Source organism: Xylocopa sonorina, chromosome 13 (assembly GCF_050948175.1).
Source record: "Xylocopa sonorina isolate GNS202 chromosome 13, iyXylSono1_principal, whole genome shotgun sequence".
Classification (NCBI taxonomy): Eukaryota; Metazoa; Arthropoda; class Insecta; order Hymenoptera; family Apidae; genus Xylocopa; species Xylocopa sonorina.
The window spans coordinates 6,063,813-6,082,397 of record NC_135205.1 but is presented as its reverse complement, the minus strand read 5'-3'; the positions used below and the strand labels follow the sequence as shown (position 1 = coordinate 6,082,397).

The window sequence follows — 18,585 nt, the reverse complement described above, 5'->3', positions numbered from 1 at the left end:
TGTTTAACATGCCGTGTAACACGGCACGAAAACGAAACGAAATTTTCTACCCGCTCGGATCGAATCGCTCCCCGCGAGAGGGTAAATTTCGCGAATCCTCGAAACGGCGTCGAGCGATCGAGCAGAAGTTTAATTAAAAAGTTGCAAGGTAAAGGCGCGTGGTCAGCGCGAAGGCAGAGGGGTACTAATCGAAAGGATTCCACGTTCGTTCCATTGTTACTTTGAAAAGTAACCTTTTCAAGTGCTGTGTCCATAGCGTCCTGACCGCGCCACGGGAATATTTCAGATCGATACATCCATCTCGCTTTTCGAACATTCACGAAAACGTCACAAACGAACAGTCAACGATATTAGCGTCCATCTCGCGACTAACAACCGATATCCAACGAATCCAAAGCACAGAGCTCCCGCAAGTCGCGTTGAGGACCAGGACACAGCGCCTCGAAGGGCGAAACTGGCATTGCAAGGACGCAAAACCCCCCAAAAATGTAAGAGAATTGGTGATCGTTGCGAACAACAGTCCAGACGGTGGGCCACCGAGTCCTACGGTGTCCTCGCACTCGACACAGACGCCGATGCACCCAACCGCAGCGCCCAGGTGGCCCCTCAAACCAGGTGTGCTGGTGCACATCAATCGAAGCCACAGTCTACGCTCAGGTCTGAGCGTACGCGCGAACGAGGCGCTTCGAACCGAGCTGATGTCCAGACGAAGCGACGAGCCGACGATCGCTGACCGGTTCCTAGTCGAGACGACGATCGCGAAGGTAGCGGCTGGCAAGGTGTTTCGCAGACGGAAGGAGAACGCGCAGAGGGCTGTCACCATATCCGGTATGCACGACGAGGGTATGCTCGCCAGGGCTAATAAAATTAAGGCGATGTTCGGGGTGCAGCTTAAAGAGCAGGCCACCCTGCCTGGCATTTCCAGGGAGAAAACAGGTGAGTAAGGGGATGAGTCATCGCTGGCGAATCGCTATCGCGTTTTTAACGTTGGCACGCTTGCGATTTCGACGGCTGGCATCGTCGAGGATCGATGTAACATTGCTCGAATGAACAACGTATCGATTATAATTTTCTATGATTTATGATCGATGTGAGACTTGCGTTTTAAATTAGATCATGTGTACGTGTGTCATAGTAATGTGGGTGTCTTTATGATTCTGCCGATTTTTAGTCACGCGAGACGTCGAGCGTGGAAAGGTCCCCGGCGGTCCGAGGGTAAATTGCAACAAATTGCGATTTATCGCTGAAATTAGCCAGCGCGCGCTTAATTAAAAATACGGGGAGGGGTTGATGCAATATCGCTGGCGCTCGTTCAAGTGCGTCGAATATTTGATAAGCCGCGCGAGTGCGTCCAACGGACGCGATGCCTGTCCGTACGAAAAATCGCGTGTCGACATTAAAAACTGTTTCAGCGATTCGCCGGCGATGAACGACCGTCGAATCGCGTTACGATATTGTTTACATTTAACAACGGTGGAGATAAGTACCCCTGGCAATCTGATTTCGTGTAAATTACGCGAATAAATTACGCGTCGAGTGTGCCTCGTATCATCGCGATACATTTGATGAAACGTTTGAACTTTTCTGCTTTCGCGCGTCGTCGAGAATGGAGGAATCTTTCTCGCTTACCGAGGAGATTCGTTCCGCGATCGTAAGTAATTTATTCGCTGATGGTTTCGATGGGTGTAACCAGTTGCTGAAGGTACGTGCGTCAATGATACAATATGTCTGCGAGGCTGTAGCTCGCGTGATGTTTTTAGAAAAAGGGGCGCGAGCGACGTAATTCCGTGTAAAGCATCTCAGGGAAGAAGGTAACTAACGCGCGCTACCTGTAATTAGCGCGTTTAATGTCGTTCGTATCAGCATGTTTATCAAATGCAGATGCCACAGGAAGTGGAACGTGTATACGCATCCCGTAGCAAGCCTGCGCCTCTTTAATTAGACCCGTGGGAGAAGGCTGAAGACCGTCGTCGTTTTGCTTTCGATGCTTATTTAAAATTCATAATGCAAATGGAAACTCGCTTGTTCTCGCTCGGCCTCTACTTTTTCACTCGCGACGCACGGTCACTCGTTCGTTCCACGGGGGTCATCGTATCGTTTCGCGTTCGAAAAAAAAAAAACAAAAAAGTGATTGCATTTCACAAGTTTTAATCAACACCGTCGCGAGACACGACGCGATACCAATTCCGACGCGTCGTCGTTGTTACGAGATGTTACGCTTGCCGCAGTGACTCGCATTAAAAAAAAAAAGAAAAGAGACGCTTCACCCGTTCGTGTTGCTTATTCCCCTTTCTTCTCGTGTATTTTCTGTGTCCCCCCTTAGCTGTGACTTACAAAAGAATAGCGCCGCGACAGCGCCTATTGCATGCGGAATCGTCCTGCGAGTTCAGCCGAGGCAACGTCTCCCGTAAGCGAAAAAAACCAGGGGCAGGTACGTACCGAGATGATATCGTTGAAATTTGCATGACCTACGAGAGATCCAACGGCGACCAGAGATAGAGAGAGAGACCGGTTTCTACCACCGTTCAGCGTCGATCCGTGCCTTTCCTTTCTATTTCACCGTGAATCGTTTTCCGCGTACGGGAAAAACGGCACCCTCCCCGCGATCGGCCAATTATTTAATCGCGAGCCCTCTCGCGATATCCGAGGCCTCCCGTTGTAACGGACCCATAATTAAAACGTTCCAGCAACGCGATTGAGAACCGCGCGGGAAATGGACGAGCGATCGAAAATATTTCTCTTTCACCCGGGGAAATATATCGTACCGCGGATCGTTCCAATAATTTTTCATCGTGTACCCCTCCCGGTATTGATTAAACGAAGGTTATAAATCCAACATCGACGGGCATACCCGGTCCGTTGTAGCTTCTAAATAATTATTACGGAAACGCGTCGATATCCACTCGTTTATTATTCGTCGAATATTTTAAGATTAAACCCCGAGCGAGCGGAACGATTCGTTGCTAAACTATGCTCCGCTATATTTCCGATGAAATTCCTTCGCGTCGTCGATCGACGATATCAGTCGATTAGAATGAAAGAGCGTGCGTCTGGATCGCGGTGAAGCCAAACGTAAATACACTTTGGACAGCCGGCCAGAAACAACACCGCGTCCTGGCCAATATTTCCTGTCCACGCTCGAAAGAGAATCATCCTCCCCCCGGTACCGCGTCCCAGATTCACGGGGATCGGCCAGCGCGTATGTACCGGTTAATTAAACGATTCATTTTGATAATAGAATCATCGGAACGGAGCAAAACGAAACAAAGGGTGCAGATGGAAAATATTGTTTCAATACGCGCTCGTACGGTGTAACGAAGTCCGCCAGCCTCGAAACGGGCAATGAAAACTGCTTTGAGGCTAATGAACGATATGAAATTTCTTTTCGTCTTTTTTCCACCGAGAGGAGAGCCCCGGGTACGTTGAATCGTCGAGCGAAATATTTGTCCGGGGATCTCTGATTCGATCTCGTTGCCGGTTCGTTATGAATTCTCGTACGCAGGAACGTTCGCCGGTAAACAACAATGGAACGCTTATACACACTGACATCGCGTTTACGGTACACGACTACGAGATGATTGTTAATTGCGTAATTACAGCTTCCTGCCGTTGGAAAGCTTCGTACGCGCGAAACGTTCTAATTCCGTCTGTAACGGAGGGACGAGAAGGACACGCGTACGCGAATTAACACCGTCCACGGAAACGCGCCTCGACACTTTTATCCGAGTCGAACAACGATAATTTACATTCTTTAAAAACAAAAACCGTACAGAGAGTCGTCCGAGTGGAGTGTAATTGTATTCGACGGGTAATCGAACCGACTTCCAACGTCGACTCTGTCGACAAAGGTAAAACGGAGACACCGTTCGAAAGATCGAGAAATAACACACCCCCTGTCTCACGCCCTACAATTCCCCTTAGTTCTAGAACATAGCTCACTTTGCTCCAGCGTTTGCAATCAGCCCTGGATATTTCCGTATCTCTGTCTCTGTCTTCACCTCGATGCACACGAGAGTTCTCCACCCAAGGCCTCGCACAGGTCCTCTCCGCCAAGTCCACCGCAGGATCCTTCTTCTCGAAGAACGGACACGCGACCGCCACCCCCACACGCCCACCCCCGACTCCCTCGAGGCTCTGGCGTCGCAGCCGCGACACGCCAGGTGTCCCACGTTTAATTACGCAAAGTCATGTCTCGTTTGCGCTTACAGATCCCAATCAAGCTGCGAATAACAATCACGTGAACAGCGTGTCGGAGGGGCTCCCGGAGTCCGGGGCGAAGACGTTCTACGAGAACCTGCCGTTCCACGGGATCCAAGCGCCGCCTAACAAGGTCAGTACACCGGAATCGATACTGTACGTTCGTTTTCAGCACGGTGATCCTTTCTCGCCAGCCTGGCACACGCTGGGCCCGCTGCTCGGTAACGGTGAGATGCAAATAGGCGAGGCCAGTCGACGATCGCTGGGCTTCGAGTTTTCTTACGCTCGCGACTCGAACTCTGTACATCCTCGTTCTCTTTTTTTTTCTACCCTTTAAGCAGTTCCACGGCTACACGATTGACACAAGTCTGGCAACAGTGGTCGACGCGTTTGCTTTTTTTACCGCGATCCGCTTCGCATCCCCCTCGAATTTACATAGAGACCGGTCACACGCGAACGAAACAGAGCAGAATTTTGTATGGCACGTCTATCGCGTCGTGCACTTCCGTCATTTTTGTGCGTCCCGTTCGCGACGGAGATACGACACTTTCGTCCCATGGAACCACGACAGTTCGAAGGGAAAGGGTGCGTCGTGCCGTTGTGTAATAACGTCATGATAGCGCGTTACGTCACTCCCCGTCGATATTCACCGGGGAATCGGGGCTCGGGATAGCGGATACTCTGGAACGTGGCTCGTGCTGCGATAATCGTCGCGGATAATGGTTGATAGAAAAGGCATTAGAATGATTAACAGCTATCGAAACTCGTGTGTAATATTCTTACGAAAATCGCTGCTGGTGAATCTGAAAATTCTGCTCGAACGATTTATCAACCATCAAGCATTCCTCGATGTATAAAATCACAGTTGCCTCTAACAGCGATCGTCGAATCACACGATTCGAACGTGAACGTCGCGGCACCGTTGCAACGATCGAAATCACGCGGGGGTGGCGAAGAAGAAGAGCACCCTTCAGCGTCTCTTCTAATTAACGCCGCGGTTGGGACACCGAGAACGCGTCGATGACAAAACCACGGGATCCGACGAGGCGGCTTATTAGGATCCTCGCTTAGGGGTTGGTTCTAATAGAGGGCTGCGCGTATTTTTTTTTTTTTTTTTTTGCCCGCGCGCGGCCAGAGCCGAGTGCCGCCGCGGCTGCTGGTGGAGAGCGAGGGTAATTTGATGAAAGGAGGTCGAAAATATCAGGAACGGGGTAGAATGCTCGAGGTACTCTGAACCGCGAAACGCGCCACCGGAAAGTCACCGTGAAATAATCGCGTTATAGCTGGGGCTCGAGTGCCGTAGCTCGCAAGGGGTGGGCACACGGGGTGGCCGCCTCTCCGCAGAGGAACACGCGCCCGTGCAAGAGGACGAGGTGTATTGCACTTCGCGTTCGGTGGAGAGCAGTCGAGCGGCGGGTCGACGAGGGCTCGAAAAGGTTCTCGCGGTGGTGGTGTTTGGATCCGAGCTGTTTTAACCGTGACCTTCTTCTCGCGGCGCACCCCACGATTTCCCCTCGTGTCGTAATCGAAGGTAGAAGATACGCGAGCAAAATTGTTTTAATATACCCCGTCTACATAAATAAACGGGGGCAGTATTAAAGAATTCCGTCCACGACCGATAGAGCCAATAATTAAAAACCGAGCATAGCGAGCATACTTGGCCATTAAAATAGAACGAGCCGGCAGGAAGATTAAACGACGAATAATTCAGCGTAGCCGGCCGTAGCTGCGCGCAATTTAATATTGTAACGTAACTTTCCGGCCGCCTTTTATGAGCCTACCACGGGAGGCCTTAAATTCCACGCGCCGTTACGCGCGTTAATAGTTTAAAACGCGCGCTCTCGCGGTTGACAGGAGTCACGCGGATTCGAGCGACCGATGCGGGGACGGTCGATCGGTTTCGCGCGTTATTATTTGGTTAAATAATAAACCGGGCCAAGACCCGACGAGATACCGACGACGCGTTGTCGTACGGGGGAGAACGGAAGCTGGAAACGCTGGGAGGGGTGGGTCGCTGGCTTTTTACGAGCCGTGGTGGATGTTCAACGACGCGTTTTACGGTGACGTTGTCCGAGATAAGCTGGGAAACTTGTACTTAGGGATCAGTTACCAAACTATGCCAGGGATATTTCACTGTTATTATTATTACCGTTACTATCGTCATTATTGCCATTATTAAAGTATTCGATCGATCCACGAGCAGGAAAATGCGTTACCATTTTCGTGGCGCGTCTTGCGCAAGCTCGATACGAAACGGAAACGTGATCGTATCGCCATGAAATTAGCCACATCGAAGGAGAGGGAATCGCGTTAGGATCTTAGGTACGCCTCGCGCGAGACGAGCAAGTTTACAGCGCTGGCTGCTGCAGAAATGGGGTTAATTCTCTCTTATTTAACCAAGTGTCCCCCAGTAATGGCCGTATCGGAAGCGGGAACGGTTCGGTATCCGAAGTAATTGAGTATGGACAGGAGTGGCGGCCGCGAAGAGCCAAGAGGGAAGCGGGAGGATATTAGAAGCGACCCTTTGTCGGACGTCTTCTGGTACCGGAAGCTTTTACCCGGCGGTCGTTCGCGGAGGAATCCATATTTCAACGCGGCAACCACTCGACGACCATTCCTGACAGATTAACGCGTAAATTATCGATCCTCGCGGTCGAAATGTTTATTTACTTCAGTCCACGGGGAAACGGTTCTAATAATATCGTTGGTGATTATTTGTCCGCCACTCGCGATTCGGCAAACCGTGCGAAATTTAACGAAGCGCTGCCAGTTTGCCTGTGGTCCATCCATTCCTGAAGCGCGTCTCGAAATAGACTAGATGCATTTCTATACGCGCGTTCAGGAAGGCAAAGAGCATAAATTGCTGCCGATATACAGCGATACGCTCGCCGTGCCGGAAAAAATGCCTCGAGTACGTTCGCATCGTATTTAACGTATAAACGTATTTATCGCCGGCTAAAAATTGTTACGTCCAAACCGGGGGCAAATTATTAGCCGACAGGAAACGAATGATTAACGCGCGCGCCGTGTGCTCAGAAAGTATAAATTTCGAAGCAAATTAAGGTATGCTAATTGCCAGGATCGAACCGCTGCTGCAATTTATTGTATTTAAACGACTGCTGCGCAATTAAAACCAGGACGTTCTATCCGTTTATATCGTTTATAAAATAACGGGCCCGCGTGTAGATATTCGAATCGCGCGACGCGGCTGTGCGTGCCGTGATTAACACTGTAATTCGAAATCGATAGAAAATATTTTGAATTTGCTCGAGTAATTTCGAAAAAGAATTCACTCGCCGCGTTAAGCGCGCGATTCTGTGGGAACGAGAATTCCGACGAGTCCCCTCGCGCTGTTATCGAGGTTCAACGAAACTTTTCAACCGCCAGCTTTTTTCATCTCGGTCTCGAACGCGTTAAATTACTCGCGATGTGTCCCTCTGTCTTTTTCAAAAGGTCTTTCTCTTTTTACGCGACCCATTCCCCTGTTTTATGCACGACGTGTTTATGACAGTAAGAGAGGGACGTAAAATTTTTATGGAATGCTGGTGTTAGACGAAACGCACACGACGCGTACAAATATTTTATCACGGGATTCTAATTTCGCTTCGTATTTTCGTCTGCGTGCCGTTGAATAATGGAGCGCGGAGAAATAGACAGATATATATCCGTAGAAGGCAACTGGACGGTTACTTTTCCTCGCCATTTTTCTGATTGCGAGCAAAATTCCCTAAGTTCCCCAGAAGTGTATAAAAATATCGTTCGAGTCTTGTGATATCTATTCGCAGGCGAGTGGTAAGGCGATTTTGAAAATCCGTCGAGTTCGCGTGCAGTGGTAGAAAGAGTCTGTTACGCGACGCCAGAGTACCACGCGTCGCACTTATGGTCGATTCGTACTACTAGCGCACGAGACCACCCCTGACTTTCAGTGCTCGTTCTCTTCGAAACCATTCGACTTTTTTCTATTTTTTGATTCTCACCTCGCAATTCTCCCTCTGAAACTTTCTACCACCGATTGTACGACGAATACACAGCGACTGCGAAAACGTAGCATTACTGTTTTAATTGGCAAGTTGTTTACGCTTCACTCAGGCCCGCTAATAAGCGCGAAATAAAGAACTGCGGCCCGTCTAAATTATTAAAAGGTAATCTGAACCGTGGCCCGATACGGTCTCGGTAATGGCATCTTCTTTGCTTCATTAAGAAATAAATTCTCCGTAGGTTCCAGCGGAGGTACCCGTTCGCCCATTTTTTCCTCCGCTTCCTCCCTTTTCAATCCGCCGTTTTATTCTGATCTCGTTCGCCGCACAATGCCCGCGCTACGTATATAACTGTGTATTACCCGTTCTACCCTAATGCGGAAAATCCATTAACGTTAAAAATTATCTGGGCCCCCTCCCACGGCGGTGGATGATCGTTCGCCAAGAAGGAACAAACGAGAGAAGGGTTACCACGATGGATTACTACGTAAACAATGTGATTTACGTGTACTCCGGCGAACAATGATTCTTTCTTCCCGCCTTTCTCTCTCTTCATCGCTTTCCTTCGTTACTTCGAATATCGAATAGAAAGCGAACGAAATTTAATATACAAAAAAAAAGCTGCGAAAAATGGTAAAGAAGATTAATTTATCGTGGTAACAAGTTTAAAAAATTCAGCCGGCTTCGTGGCATTTTAAAATGTCTATGAAACAGGACGCGATCTCTTTTTGTAGACCGAACAAAAATCCTAGCGAAAATTCTACCATAGCTCATATTGGATCCTCATGAAAAAAAGGGGGACGGCGAGCCTTTCAACCTAATAATTCGCCGAAAGTATTGCCCGCCTCGTCCATCGGAATTGCAAAGCAGCTTGGCTGAAAAAAAATAGCGCGAGAGAGACAGAGAGATAGAGATAGGGAGAGAGTAAAACGAAAAAAGAACGGTCGCGACGAGCGTTCGGCGCAGTTTTCACCGGTGTTTTGCCGGGGGAGCGTTTAACTGGAAACTGGCAACGCGCTCCGTCGTCCACTTCCGACATCAAAGAGCGGGCAACAATGAATAAAAGTTGCCCGCCCCTCGCCGGAGGGTGCTCCTAATTTCGGAAATGGAGACGAGCGAAACTTCTGCCGCGATCATGTCAAGGAAGTGTTATTGTTGCGACTCGGGGGGGTGCAGTCGAGAAGGGGAAGAGGGACGCGAGGGTTGGAACGACAGAAGAGAAATAATTAGTTGTCGAACGAAGTTTCGAACGGATCGATCCTGGGATGGGAATCGGGACTGTGCGGTACGATCTGAACGAACCCCGTCGCTTTCTCGTCTCAATCGCGGGCGGTTGATCCTCGTGTATCTTCCGTGCTCGTGAAAAAAAAATTCCAATATCTCGCGAGGAACAGTAGTAACCGTGGAGCAATGATTGCACGGTAATACACCGGAAACATCGACCGATATTATTGAACTCGGTGCGCCGGTTCGTTCGAGAGTGTTCCCCGCAAGCTGCGAGGAATCGACTTACCGGCGCACTGGACAATTGCACAAAGGAAGTTTCAAAGTAGTTCCGATCGACGATTGAGCGTTGGGAAGTAGCTTTTAAAGACTGATTAATTTACGAGGCAGCTCTTTCGACGTAATGGACCGACTGGCAAAAATTGCCAGCTATTACCGAAAAGATCCGCGGAACGTGAAGGTTGATAACCACAGCGTCGAGTTATTCCCAGAAAGAGGTCCACGATTGGTGCATCTAAATTCAAATCGCAAATCGCACAGCGCATCGGAATTAATCGAACCGCTCGCGGATTGTCAGAAATGAAACTGCATGCGATTAACTTACGCGATTCCCGCGCAGATATGCATTAATCGAGAGCTACGCTACTAAATTTGAAAGCAGAGTCCATCGATTCGACGTCTAAGTAGTTTAATTAGAACCGCGCGCATTAAACTTCAGTTTCCGGGGCAGTATCGTGTCCAAGCGGATTGGTTCCATCCATTTTGTACAGAGGCTGATGTACCTCGAAGCCACGATAACGACACCATAACCACGACAACGACGATGTCACGCGAGACGTTGCTCCGCGTCTTGGCCCATCGAACCCCGTTTCCGATCGATCGTTCCACGGACGCGGTAAATAATCAGAGAATCGATCGATTGCCCAATTTGCATCTCACGTTACTCGCGGTGGTCCTCCAGCGATCGAGCCACGAAATTGCCACGATGGCTGATTAAAGATCCGACGATGGATCGGGTGTATTCAAAGCCCACTCGAGGCTCGCGTCCACCGCGACGTCCACCCCTCCCCTCTGGACTGTCCGTTTCGATAATTTCGTATCTTACGATCGCGCTTGTTCACCCGTACGAGTATCGCAGCACCTGTTGTGTCGCCCCCAACCACCGTTTAACCTTTTGTCCAACGAGCCGCTTGTCCCGTTCTCGCCGCCAGCTGTAACGCACCCCCGCGCGCCCCTCCTCGATTAATTAACGGGCTGGCGCGGCTCGACGAAGTCGCCGATTAACGGTCGATAATTAAACGCGTCCGGGAACGAGGCGTCGCTCAGACGGGGACGGACGAGCCGGGAAAGAGTCGGGTTAATCGCGGCTTCTTGGAAGTTTCGAAAGCTTCCGAGGGGCTGTCGAAGCGGAGGGTTGAATTGTTGTTAGAGGACTGCGATTAAAGCAGGTTTCACGGTTTGTTTGGTGGGAGAGCAGCGATGGAGGTTCGCGGAGATTGGCACGAGTTGTCGAGTAGCGTCTCCGAGAGAAATTCGGGTAGGGGATGAAGATGAACTTGATTCGATTGCAAATGGCGCGGGAGGTTTCGAGAGCCACTTTTCTTGGAACAGTCTCGCGCGGACGCGTGGCAAACGGATGAAACGATCGAGTGGAAGTTATTCAACGCGAAAAAAGAAGTCTACAGTTTCTATAATATCACGCGCGAGTATGTTCGAGTGGGTTAATTAAAAACTGGTTTATCTCGTCGAAAAGTTTCATCCCCTTCGCGAGCGAGCTGGCATTACGTAATAATAACCACTTGGTTGTTATTTAACGCGGTTCGTTTCAAATTTTATATCGTTCCAGCTCGGTGGCCCATTCTTCCCGCGACAATGCGCCTTAATTCATTCTAAACTCATCCGGTGACGCACAAAAGACCGCGAACGCGCTTTGTTCATTCGAGTATATAGCGGATTAAGCGCAGGGCGTACGAAGATAGCCAGGATACGGATCGTCAAGCTCACTCGCCTCCATCGTTTCTGCTCGTCGAATTAACAAAAGAAGAAGTTGGCCCACTCGGCACGTTAAACGGAACCGGTCGAAACGCGAGACTACTGCAGACTACGTTCAACTTCGTCTGTACTCATTTCTGGACAGAACGTTCGATCGAAACGCCAGCAGAATACGTTTCATCAGCAGCAACGATAGTTCCTCGAGGAGCGAATCGCTCGAAGAAGAGAAGTCGCTCGATTCGCGTAACCCTCGATCTCTCGCGCGTAAAACGAACTCGTGGCATCGGATGGTACCCGCGCGCGAGAAAGCGAGCCTGTGGGCTGTGAAATTCGGCCGCGAGAGGCAAAAGCCGTGGCGTCGATAAAGCGGCGGTCGCGTCTGAATGGACGTTCAGGCGAATCCGTGGGTAAACGGGAAACGAGTCGCGAACGGCCGCGTCATAAATCGCCATCGACGCTCCGATTGATCGATACTGCGCGCGCCCCATGGAATTACAGTCAGATAACGATATTAATTCCCGATCGCGAACGCGACAGACGCTCTTGTTCCTGATCGTTCCGGTAGTTACACTCTCTTATACGTGTATTACGATTATCACTGTACAAGATCCGCTGTTAACCCTTTCGTTGTTGTCCAAGTCGGAGGACTCTTCGGAAGTTTAAGTAGAAAGTCGAAGGGCACTCGCGTGGTACTTGAGCGCGAGCGACGCGCTCTGAAATCGGTCGCTGCGAAAGGGTTAATTCGCTCGATCCCCAGTTTCCACTCGATTTCGAGGATCGACTCGCAAGAAACGAACCAGCATCCAGGTAAGTGGAACGACTGAGAGCAGCGCGAAGCGCAGAGCTAGAGAGCAGCCTGTTTTTGCGCTTTTTTCTGTTCTTTTTTTGTTGTCTGTTTCTTTTTTTATTTCTCCCCTTTTTTGGTTTTTTTCTCGCCCGCCACTGGTCTTGAACTGTGCTCGCGCGGCAATTTCACCCGGCCAAATTGAAATGAAGCAAACGCGACAATAGCCGTCTCGATGACCGGATCTCATTCTGCAGCCAGTATTCCAGTTTGCGCGCACCGGCTGTTTGCACGCCGACGCGCGCAAGTTGACATTCGAGCGACAATAGCCGGGGTGGACCCGGTGAACGAATTTTTCGGACGACCGACCGGTCTCGATTACGAACGCGCGGCACCCTCTCTGCGAGCGCTGAAACGACAGGGGAAGTGAATACGCGTGGCCACCCTGCGAGTCATATTTTTATTACTCTGAAACGCGAGATTTGATGGGGCGTCGAGGGAAAATCGAATTTCGCGAGCCCTTCGTCGGCGGTACACGCGCGCGAAAATTGGTCTTAATCGATTCCTTCGAACGAGAACGATTTCGAACGTGGAACTCGCTGTATTTTTGGACACTGAAAAATTAGTCGATGGAACTTGGAAACGGAAATACATCGCGCTCGAAACGGGATTTAATTTATTTAATTCGCAATTATCTCCGCGTTCCGTTTCGCCGTCGAAATAGCTGGCTGCAGTTTGAAAGCGATTTCGGCGCGGCCCAGAGGTTGTTCAGTGCAAAATTCCTGTGAATTATTTGGCATAAATAGAAAACTATCGCGCGCGTTTTAGAGGGGAGAATAATTCGCTTGCGCGGTGATTTACACCGATGGACGAGGGGGTGGTGAATCTGGGCTCCTCGGGTGCGTTTACTCGCGCAGAAACTTTCGATCTCGTCCGGTGTTATCTGAAATTGAATATGGAAGTACCTCGTAACGCTGAGAAGTAATAACGCCGGACCGCTTCACGCGAGCCTTATTTACTTCCGGTTTTCGTTAAATATGCACGCGCGTTGGAACGAACGCTCTATATTTTCAGAAGTACCCTCGATACTTCCGCTTGAAAGTTCGCGGACGCTGTAAAGAACTCTTTTATTTTCCTTGCCACTGAACTATCCGAAGGGTCCGCGGTAATCCTTTGCACTCCAAGGGTTTTATCGCGAATAATAATCGAACAATAAAGCTTCTAGAGTACCTAGTGCCTTTAGAAACGTCTAAAGGGTTTGTTAATACGAAAGAAAGAAAAAAAAAGAGAGATACAATTGGAGAAAAGAAATTGGAGTGCAAAGAGTGGAGCTCTGGCATAAGTAGCCGCCGGTTGTCTTTTGTTTTAGTTGGTTTCCCCTATGTTTGCCCGAGTTTCGGCTTTGCATGGCACGTTGCATCATCATCATCACCATCACCATCACCGTCGGTCGGTACCAAGCTCGCCGTGTCCCTCGCGGCCGCCAAGCAGAACGGCGTCGCTCTGCGACGCCAGTTCCGGCTACGAGTCGACCAGGAGCCACTTAGGGCCCCACTATAGCGAGTACAACGTGCCCAGGACGAACTCGCCCGTGCCTAGATACAACAGCCTGAAGCCACGTCGAAGGAAGCACAAACGCTCGCAATTCTACTCGCTGCGGCTCTGCCGCAGGCACGAGGCGTTGCACAGGAAGTATCAGCTATACGCAATACCAATATACAAGTGTCCGCACAAGAGCGGCAGTACAAGTACTCTGACGACGATCGTACGATCGGACACGCCGTCGTTGCCCGCCAGCAAATCGTGTCAGGATCAACCGATCGCGTCGACGAACAACGCTACGACCAACGCGACGGCGAGTCCACCGCCCATCCCAGCGCCGAGGAAGTCCAAGAAGACAGACCCCTCGAAGCACACCTACCAAAACGTTCCCCCTCCTGTTTTTCCATCGAAAAACGCTTCGTTACCTAGAACTAAGGTTTGTCCACCGCTACTGTCCCTTCGTACGTTAAGTGCCCGCATTCGGGGACGTTGCTGCCGCCGCCTCCGTCGCCATCGCGAAGAAACCGCGCGTTTCTTCTGACCCGGTTGAAACGAGACCGTGGGGATTGATCGTCGCTGGGTGATGGATCGACGGCGCACCTTTTTACACGGTGTCGCGTGGAACGAACGAGCTGTGCGATTGGGAGTTTCTATTTTTCACGGCTCGATCCAAGATCCTGGTATTTATCCGATTTTTTTTAACGAGCGAACGTCGTTCGGAAACGATCCGACACAGCCGCATCCGCGCGATCGATCCCGAACAGAATCGAAGCTAATTACCCAGCGTTCGTTCAACATTCAACGATCGACCCTGGGTAACCCTCGAACGGGTCTCATCCCCTCGGGTTCCCCGGGAAACCCGCGATCGAACCCCGGCCGCGCAACAAGGTGGCGTAAATTTCGCAACAAGAGCCTCGTATAATTAGCTCGCGCTCGCCTAGCCGGTGTTCCCTCGAATTACCCACGGCGACCAATCCCCTGTAATCTTTCCGTGAGCGGGGAAATATTTAACGAGCGAGGGGAGGATGGCGAACGGGGCGGCAGCGACGATCGTCGTCCGCGATAGACGAACCAAATCCCCGTGTACACCCCCTTTTAAGCACCAGTTTCTAATAATTAGCATCGCACCTACTGCATGAGTACGATTTACGTGTCCGCAATAGATATAAAAGAGAAGCTTCGAGCAAATAGGAGGTAGAGTTGCTGGAGTTGCCGAGTTATAATCGGAAATCATATTTTCCCCCCTGCTAAGCTGGATCTGGCCACCTATCTAGCGACCGTCCTTGTGTATGTCGGCCGCGCGTCAAGTAAGTTTCCACACAGACACACACAAACAGTGACTCGCTAAAACACACCACGAAATAACGGTGACACACGCGTGTGCACACGCGAGCGACCACCGACTGTACACGCCGCTCTTGCCGCCGGAGCTTTTCGACCGCATCCACGAAGGAGGTAAAATATTATTTCGAGGCTTCCTCGAGACAGTATCAATTTTCTTTCGTTTTTTCTTTTCTTTTTCTTTTTTTTTCCTCGTTCCCATTCTCGAGGGTAGAGTGAAAAATATATATCCGTTGTCTCGCGGAGCTGGTATCGCATTAGAGGGATTGCGAGAGGGTACTTTGGTTGGCGCTCGGCCGCACACGAGGCGGACGAGAGAAATGTAGATACCCGATGGCTCGCGAGGTCGCTCGTCGCGGATCGACTGGGATATTCCTTTCTCGAGACCTACACATCCCACTCACCGATACAGAGTTGTACAACGTTATTTTTGCTTTCGAGAGGAATGGTGATCGAAAGTGGACAGAAAGCTTTCCAACATTTCGAACGATATTCCATACTGTTCGTACCCGGTTGACTAGAACCGTCGATCATGCGCGATCCGCGCGAAAGCTGCTCGAAAATCAACACTATTAATCGCGCTCGACTGATGCGTTGTTTATACGTACAACCAAACGCAATGGCGTCTAAAATAAATAGCAATGACGAGGCAAATGCTTCGATCGTCCATGTTTATTAACAGCATCAACGTTTCCTACGAATCTTTTCATTCCAACCTGTTTCCATCGTCAACAAATTGAATCGAATTCGAATCTACCAATCGTTCCTGGATTTCTAACCGCAAAACGAAATACCAATGGAACCGAGAAAATCCCGAACTAGCGATCAACGAGCCACCGATCGTTTCTATCGTCGCGCACCCTGAAACCGCGATCCCTAAAACAGCGAACTGACTCGACGAAATAACATTTCGCCTCCAGGCTCGCGGTATCGCGATCGTATATCCGGCACTAACAACATCCACCCCGTAGTCCCGGAGCCGCGCGTATCCCCAGCGACTAACCGTGCCTGTTGCAGACCGACAGCCTATACAACTACAAAGAACACTACCAGCAGCAACACCGGCAGGAGATGCAGCAGTACAGCTATCCGTTACCGAGCAACAGTTCCAGCCAAGTAACACTGCCACTAACGCGCAGCCTCTACCACTCCTCGATAGTTAGCCCTTTGCAGACCTCTTTCGTGCACGCGAACAGCCGGCCAGCCGCGTTGACGCAACACGAGAACCACCTGTCGATGGCGGCCGCTGGCTCCCGTCCCGGGGACGAGGACCAGCAGAACTACACGAACCACGAGGCCGCCAGGCAGCCGCGTCGCCACTCGAGCAACCGGTCCGGCGATCGTAGCCAGAAGTACAGAAAGCACAAACGCGCCGACAGAAAGCAGAAACAGAGACGAGCGGACGCTGGCTCGAGGAGGGCGGACGCGTACGCGAGCGCGCCCTCCTGCGAGACCAGCTTCCATCAGGTGCAGGAGCTTGGTATACCGGAGACCTACAAGATCTCCTATCCGCACTACTACGAGGACGACATCGCGGAGTGTCCGGCTGACTATCACAGGTCGAACCCGAGCTCCCGTCAGCAGCACCTCTGGGAAAGGCAGTCGAACCGTTGCCCCACGGAGGGCACCGCGGCGCACTACCCGGACACAGGGGACGCGAAGAACCGGAACAAGGCCAAGAGGATGTCCTCGAGCCTTGGCGACGGACGATCGCCGTCCGCGCCCACGATAATGCAGTACGCGGAGCTACACTTCCGGGACGTCGGTCAGGAGATCGATGTCTAAAAGGTTAGTCTGGTGTTCGCAGGGTTCACGCTGTGGCTGTTGGAACTTTGGCTAGGACGGAGTTCGATGCGATGATAAGTGGACTTTTCGATTGGAGCAGCTTGCGTCTGAGCTGCAGCGTGAATCCTCGACTAGATATCGTGAAGTTCTGTCGATCGAAGATCGACGTAAAGAGGGGATTCAAATGGAGAGTTACGCGTTTTGTCATTCGTGACGGGAAGAAGCGATCGTTTACGTGTATCTTAGTTCGCAACACACGCTCGCAGGTAGGAGAAGTTGAACAATTTTGTTTTCTGTGATCGTTTCGATGCTTTCTCACCTGGTATTTTTTTCTCATTTGCGAACCGACTGCGATTGCGTTTGTTTCTACCCCGTTTTCTAACACTTGTTTGCCTTCTCTTTCGTTGCTTCCGAGCTTGCCACGTTTCTTTTCTTTTCTTTTTTTTTTCTTATCGTTTCAATAACCACCAACGAATTGAGTTCCTCTTTTTATCTTTTGTTTCTCTACCCAGGGCAGCGTTATCGCGGTGAGTATTTTAATCGCAATTAGTCGACGCGAGAGGTTCGTCGCCGACGAGCGAACCTCCTCGCGAAGCGAAACGTGAAATACGTACAGGTATATATACACGTGGAAATCGTAGAGATATATAAATGAGAATTGAATGATCGCACTTGCATTCACGACGATGCACGACGCTGGCATACATAACAATTGTATCTAAATGTCTGTTCGTAGGAGGGTCAGCGGACAAAGAGCGATACGTACATTTACTAGGACATTTTGGCGTCCGACATGCCTTGTAGGTACATTGTATTCTATGAATTATGTCGTATTGCTTAGACTCGTTATCGGTATGCCGATCGATTCGAGACACGCGTACCAGCGTACGGATAATGAAGCTCTAGTTGTACAGGAAGCTTTCAGTATCGTAGCTCTTAATCCTTTGCACTTGAAACGATCAATCGTTACCATTTAATATGAAAGAGTCCTTGGTCGTAGCCGAGGGATTCAATTTAAACTTGCAACTGCGTATAGCACTGTGCGTCCTAAAATTTTTAAGAAACGTGTTCTCCAGATTTCAAGTTTGCCAAGTCGAACTATCGAAATCTGACCAACGACACGCGAGATGATTATCGCAGAGTATCGCAACGATCTGATCCTCTACCCAGCGACGCGTTACAAGTGCTGGCTTTAAATCTTAACAATTCTCGATCGATAAATTATATCGTCAATTATCTCATAGGGATTACACAAAGACGAAAGATAAGATAGACACCTCCACTAGAAATATTTTACAAGCCGGATCCGTGCGATTCTAATCGCAACGAAATATTACAGTCACGCTTCAGCTCGGACGGAAATTAGAGATCGCGCGCCTCGATCAGAGGTTACGTAGCGTTCCCCGGGCATAAGCCAATGAACGAAGTTACGATTTTCTATGAGCAGCGAAAAAGTCACGGCCGTGTTATGACGAACCCAATTCCAATCGCAAACTTTAACAAGCTGCTGCAACTACTTCTGTTGAAACTCGCCGGTGTAACACCCGAGTTCCATCGATATTACTTGAAATGAAAAACTTCCTGGAAACCCTCGCCCATCGTTTTCGTGTAACAACTCCGTGGAAACATCACCTCACCTTTGCTCCTCGTCTCTGTGCCCGGCGAACGTTCGTCTCCGTGTAAATTACGCTCAGAAATCGACTAACAAGTGCAAAGGATTAATTCCACCCCCGATCTCCGCTC

The 18,585-nt window shown here is 50.1% G+C and overlaps 1 protein-coding gene across 24 annotated transcripts in view; it reads left to right on the top strand.

Annotated features, from left to right (window-relative positions):
• The window catches only part of Nrm (neuromusculin), a 252,302-nt gene that overhangs the window by 218,656 nt on the left and 15,061 nt on the right, over window positions 1–18,585 (top strand). For 7 of the 24 annotated variants that reach the window (XR_013102624.1, XM_076906501.1, XM_076906507.1 and 4 more), the window contains exons 18-20: window positions 521–936; window positions 2,324–2,431; window positions 4,209–4,330. Coding sequence is in view for 15 of the 24 variants with exons in the window: in XM_076906501.1 (XP_076762616.1) it covers window positions 521–936; window positions 2,324–2,431; window positions 4,209–4,330 (646 nt within the window). In the remaining 9 variants the exon portion in view is untranslated. Of the gene's footprint in view, window positions 1–520; window positions 937–2,323; window positions 2,432–4,208; window positions 4,331–13,543; window positions 14,153–14,879; window positions 15,010–16,074; window positions 16,846–17,354; window positions 17,370–17,578; window positions 17,647–18,585 lie in introns of those variants that run through there. The other 17 variants (XM_076906493.1, XM_076906496.1, XM_076906494.1 and 14 more) reach the window with 12 other exon arrangements.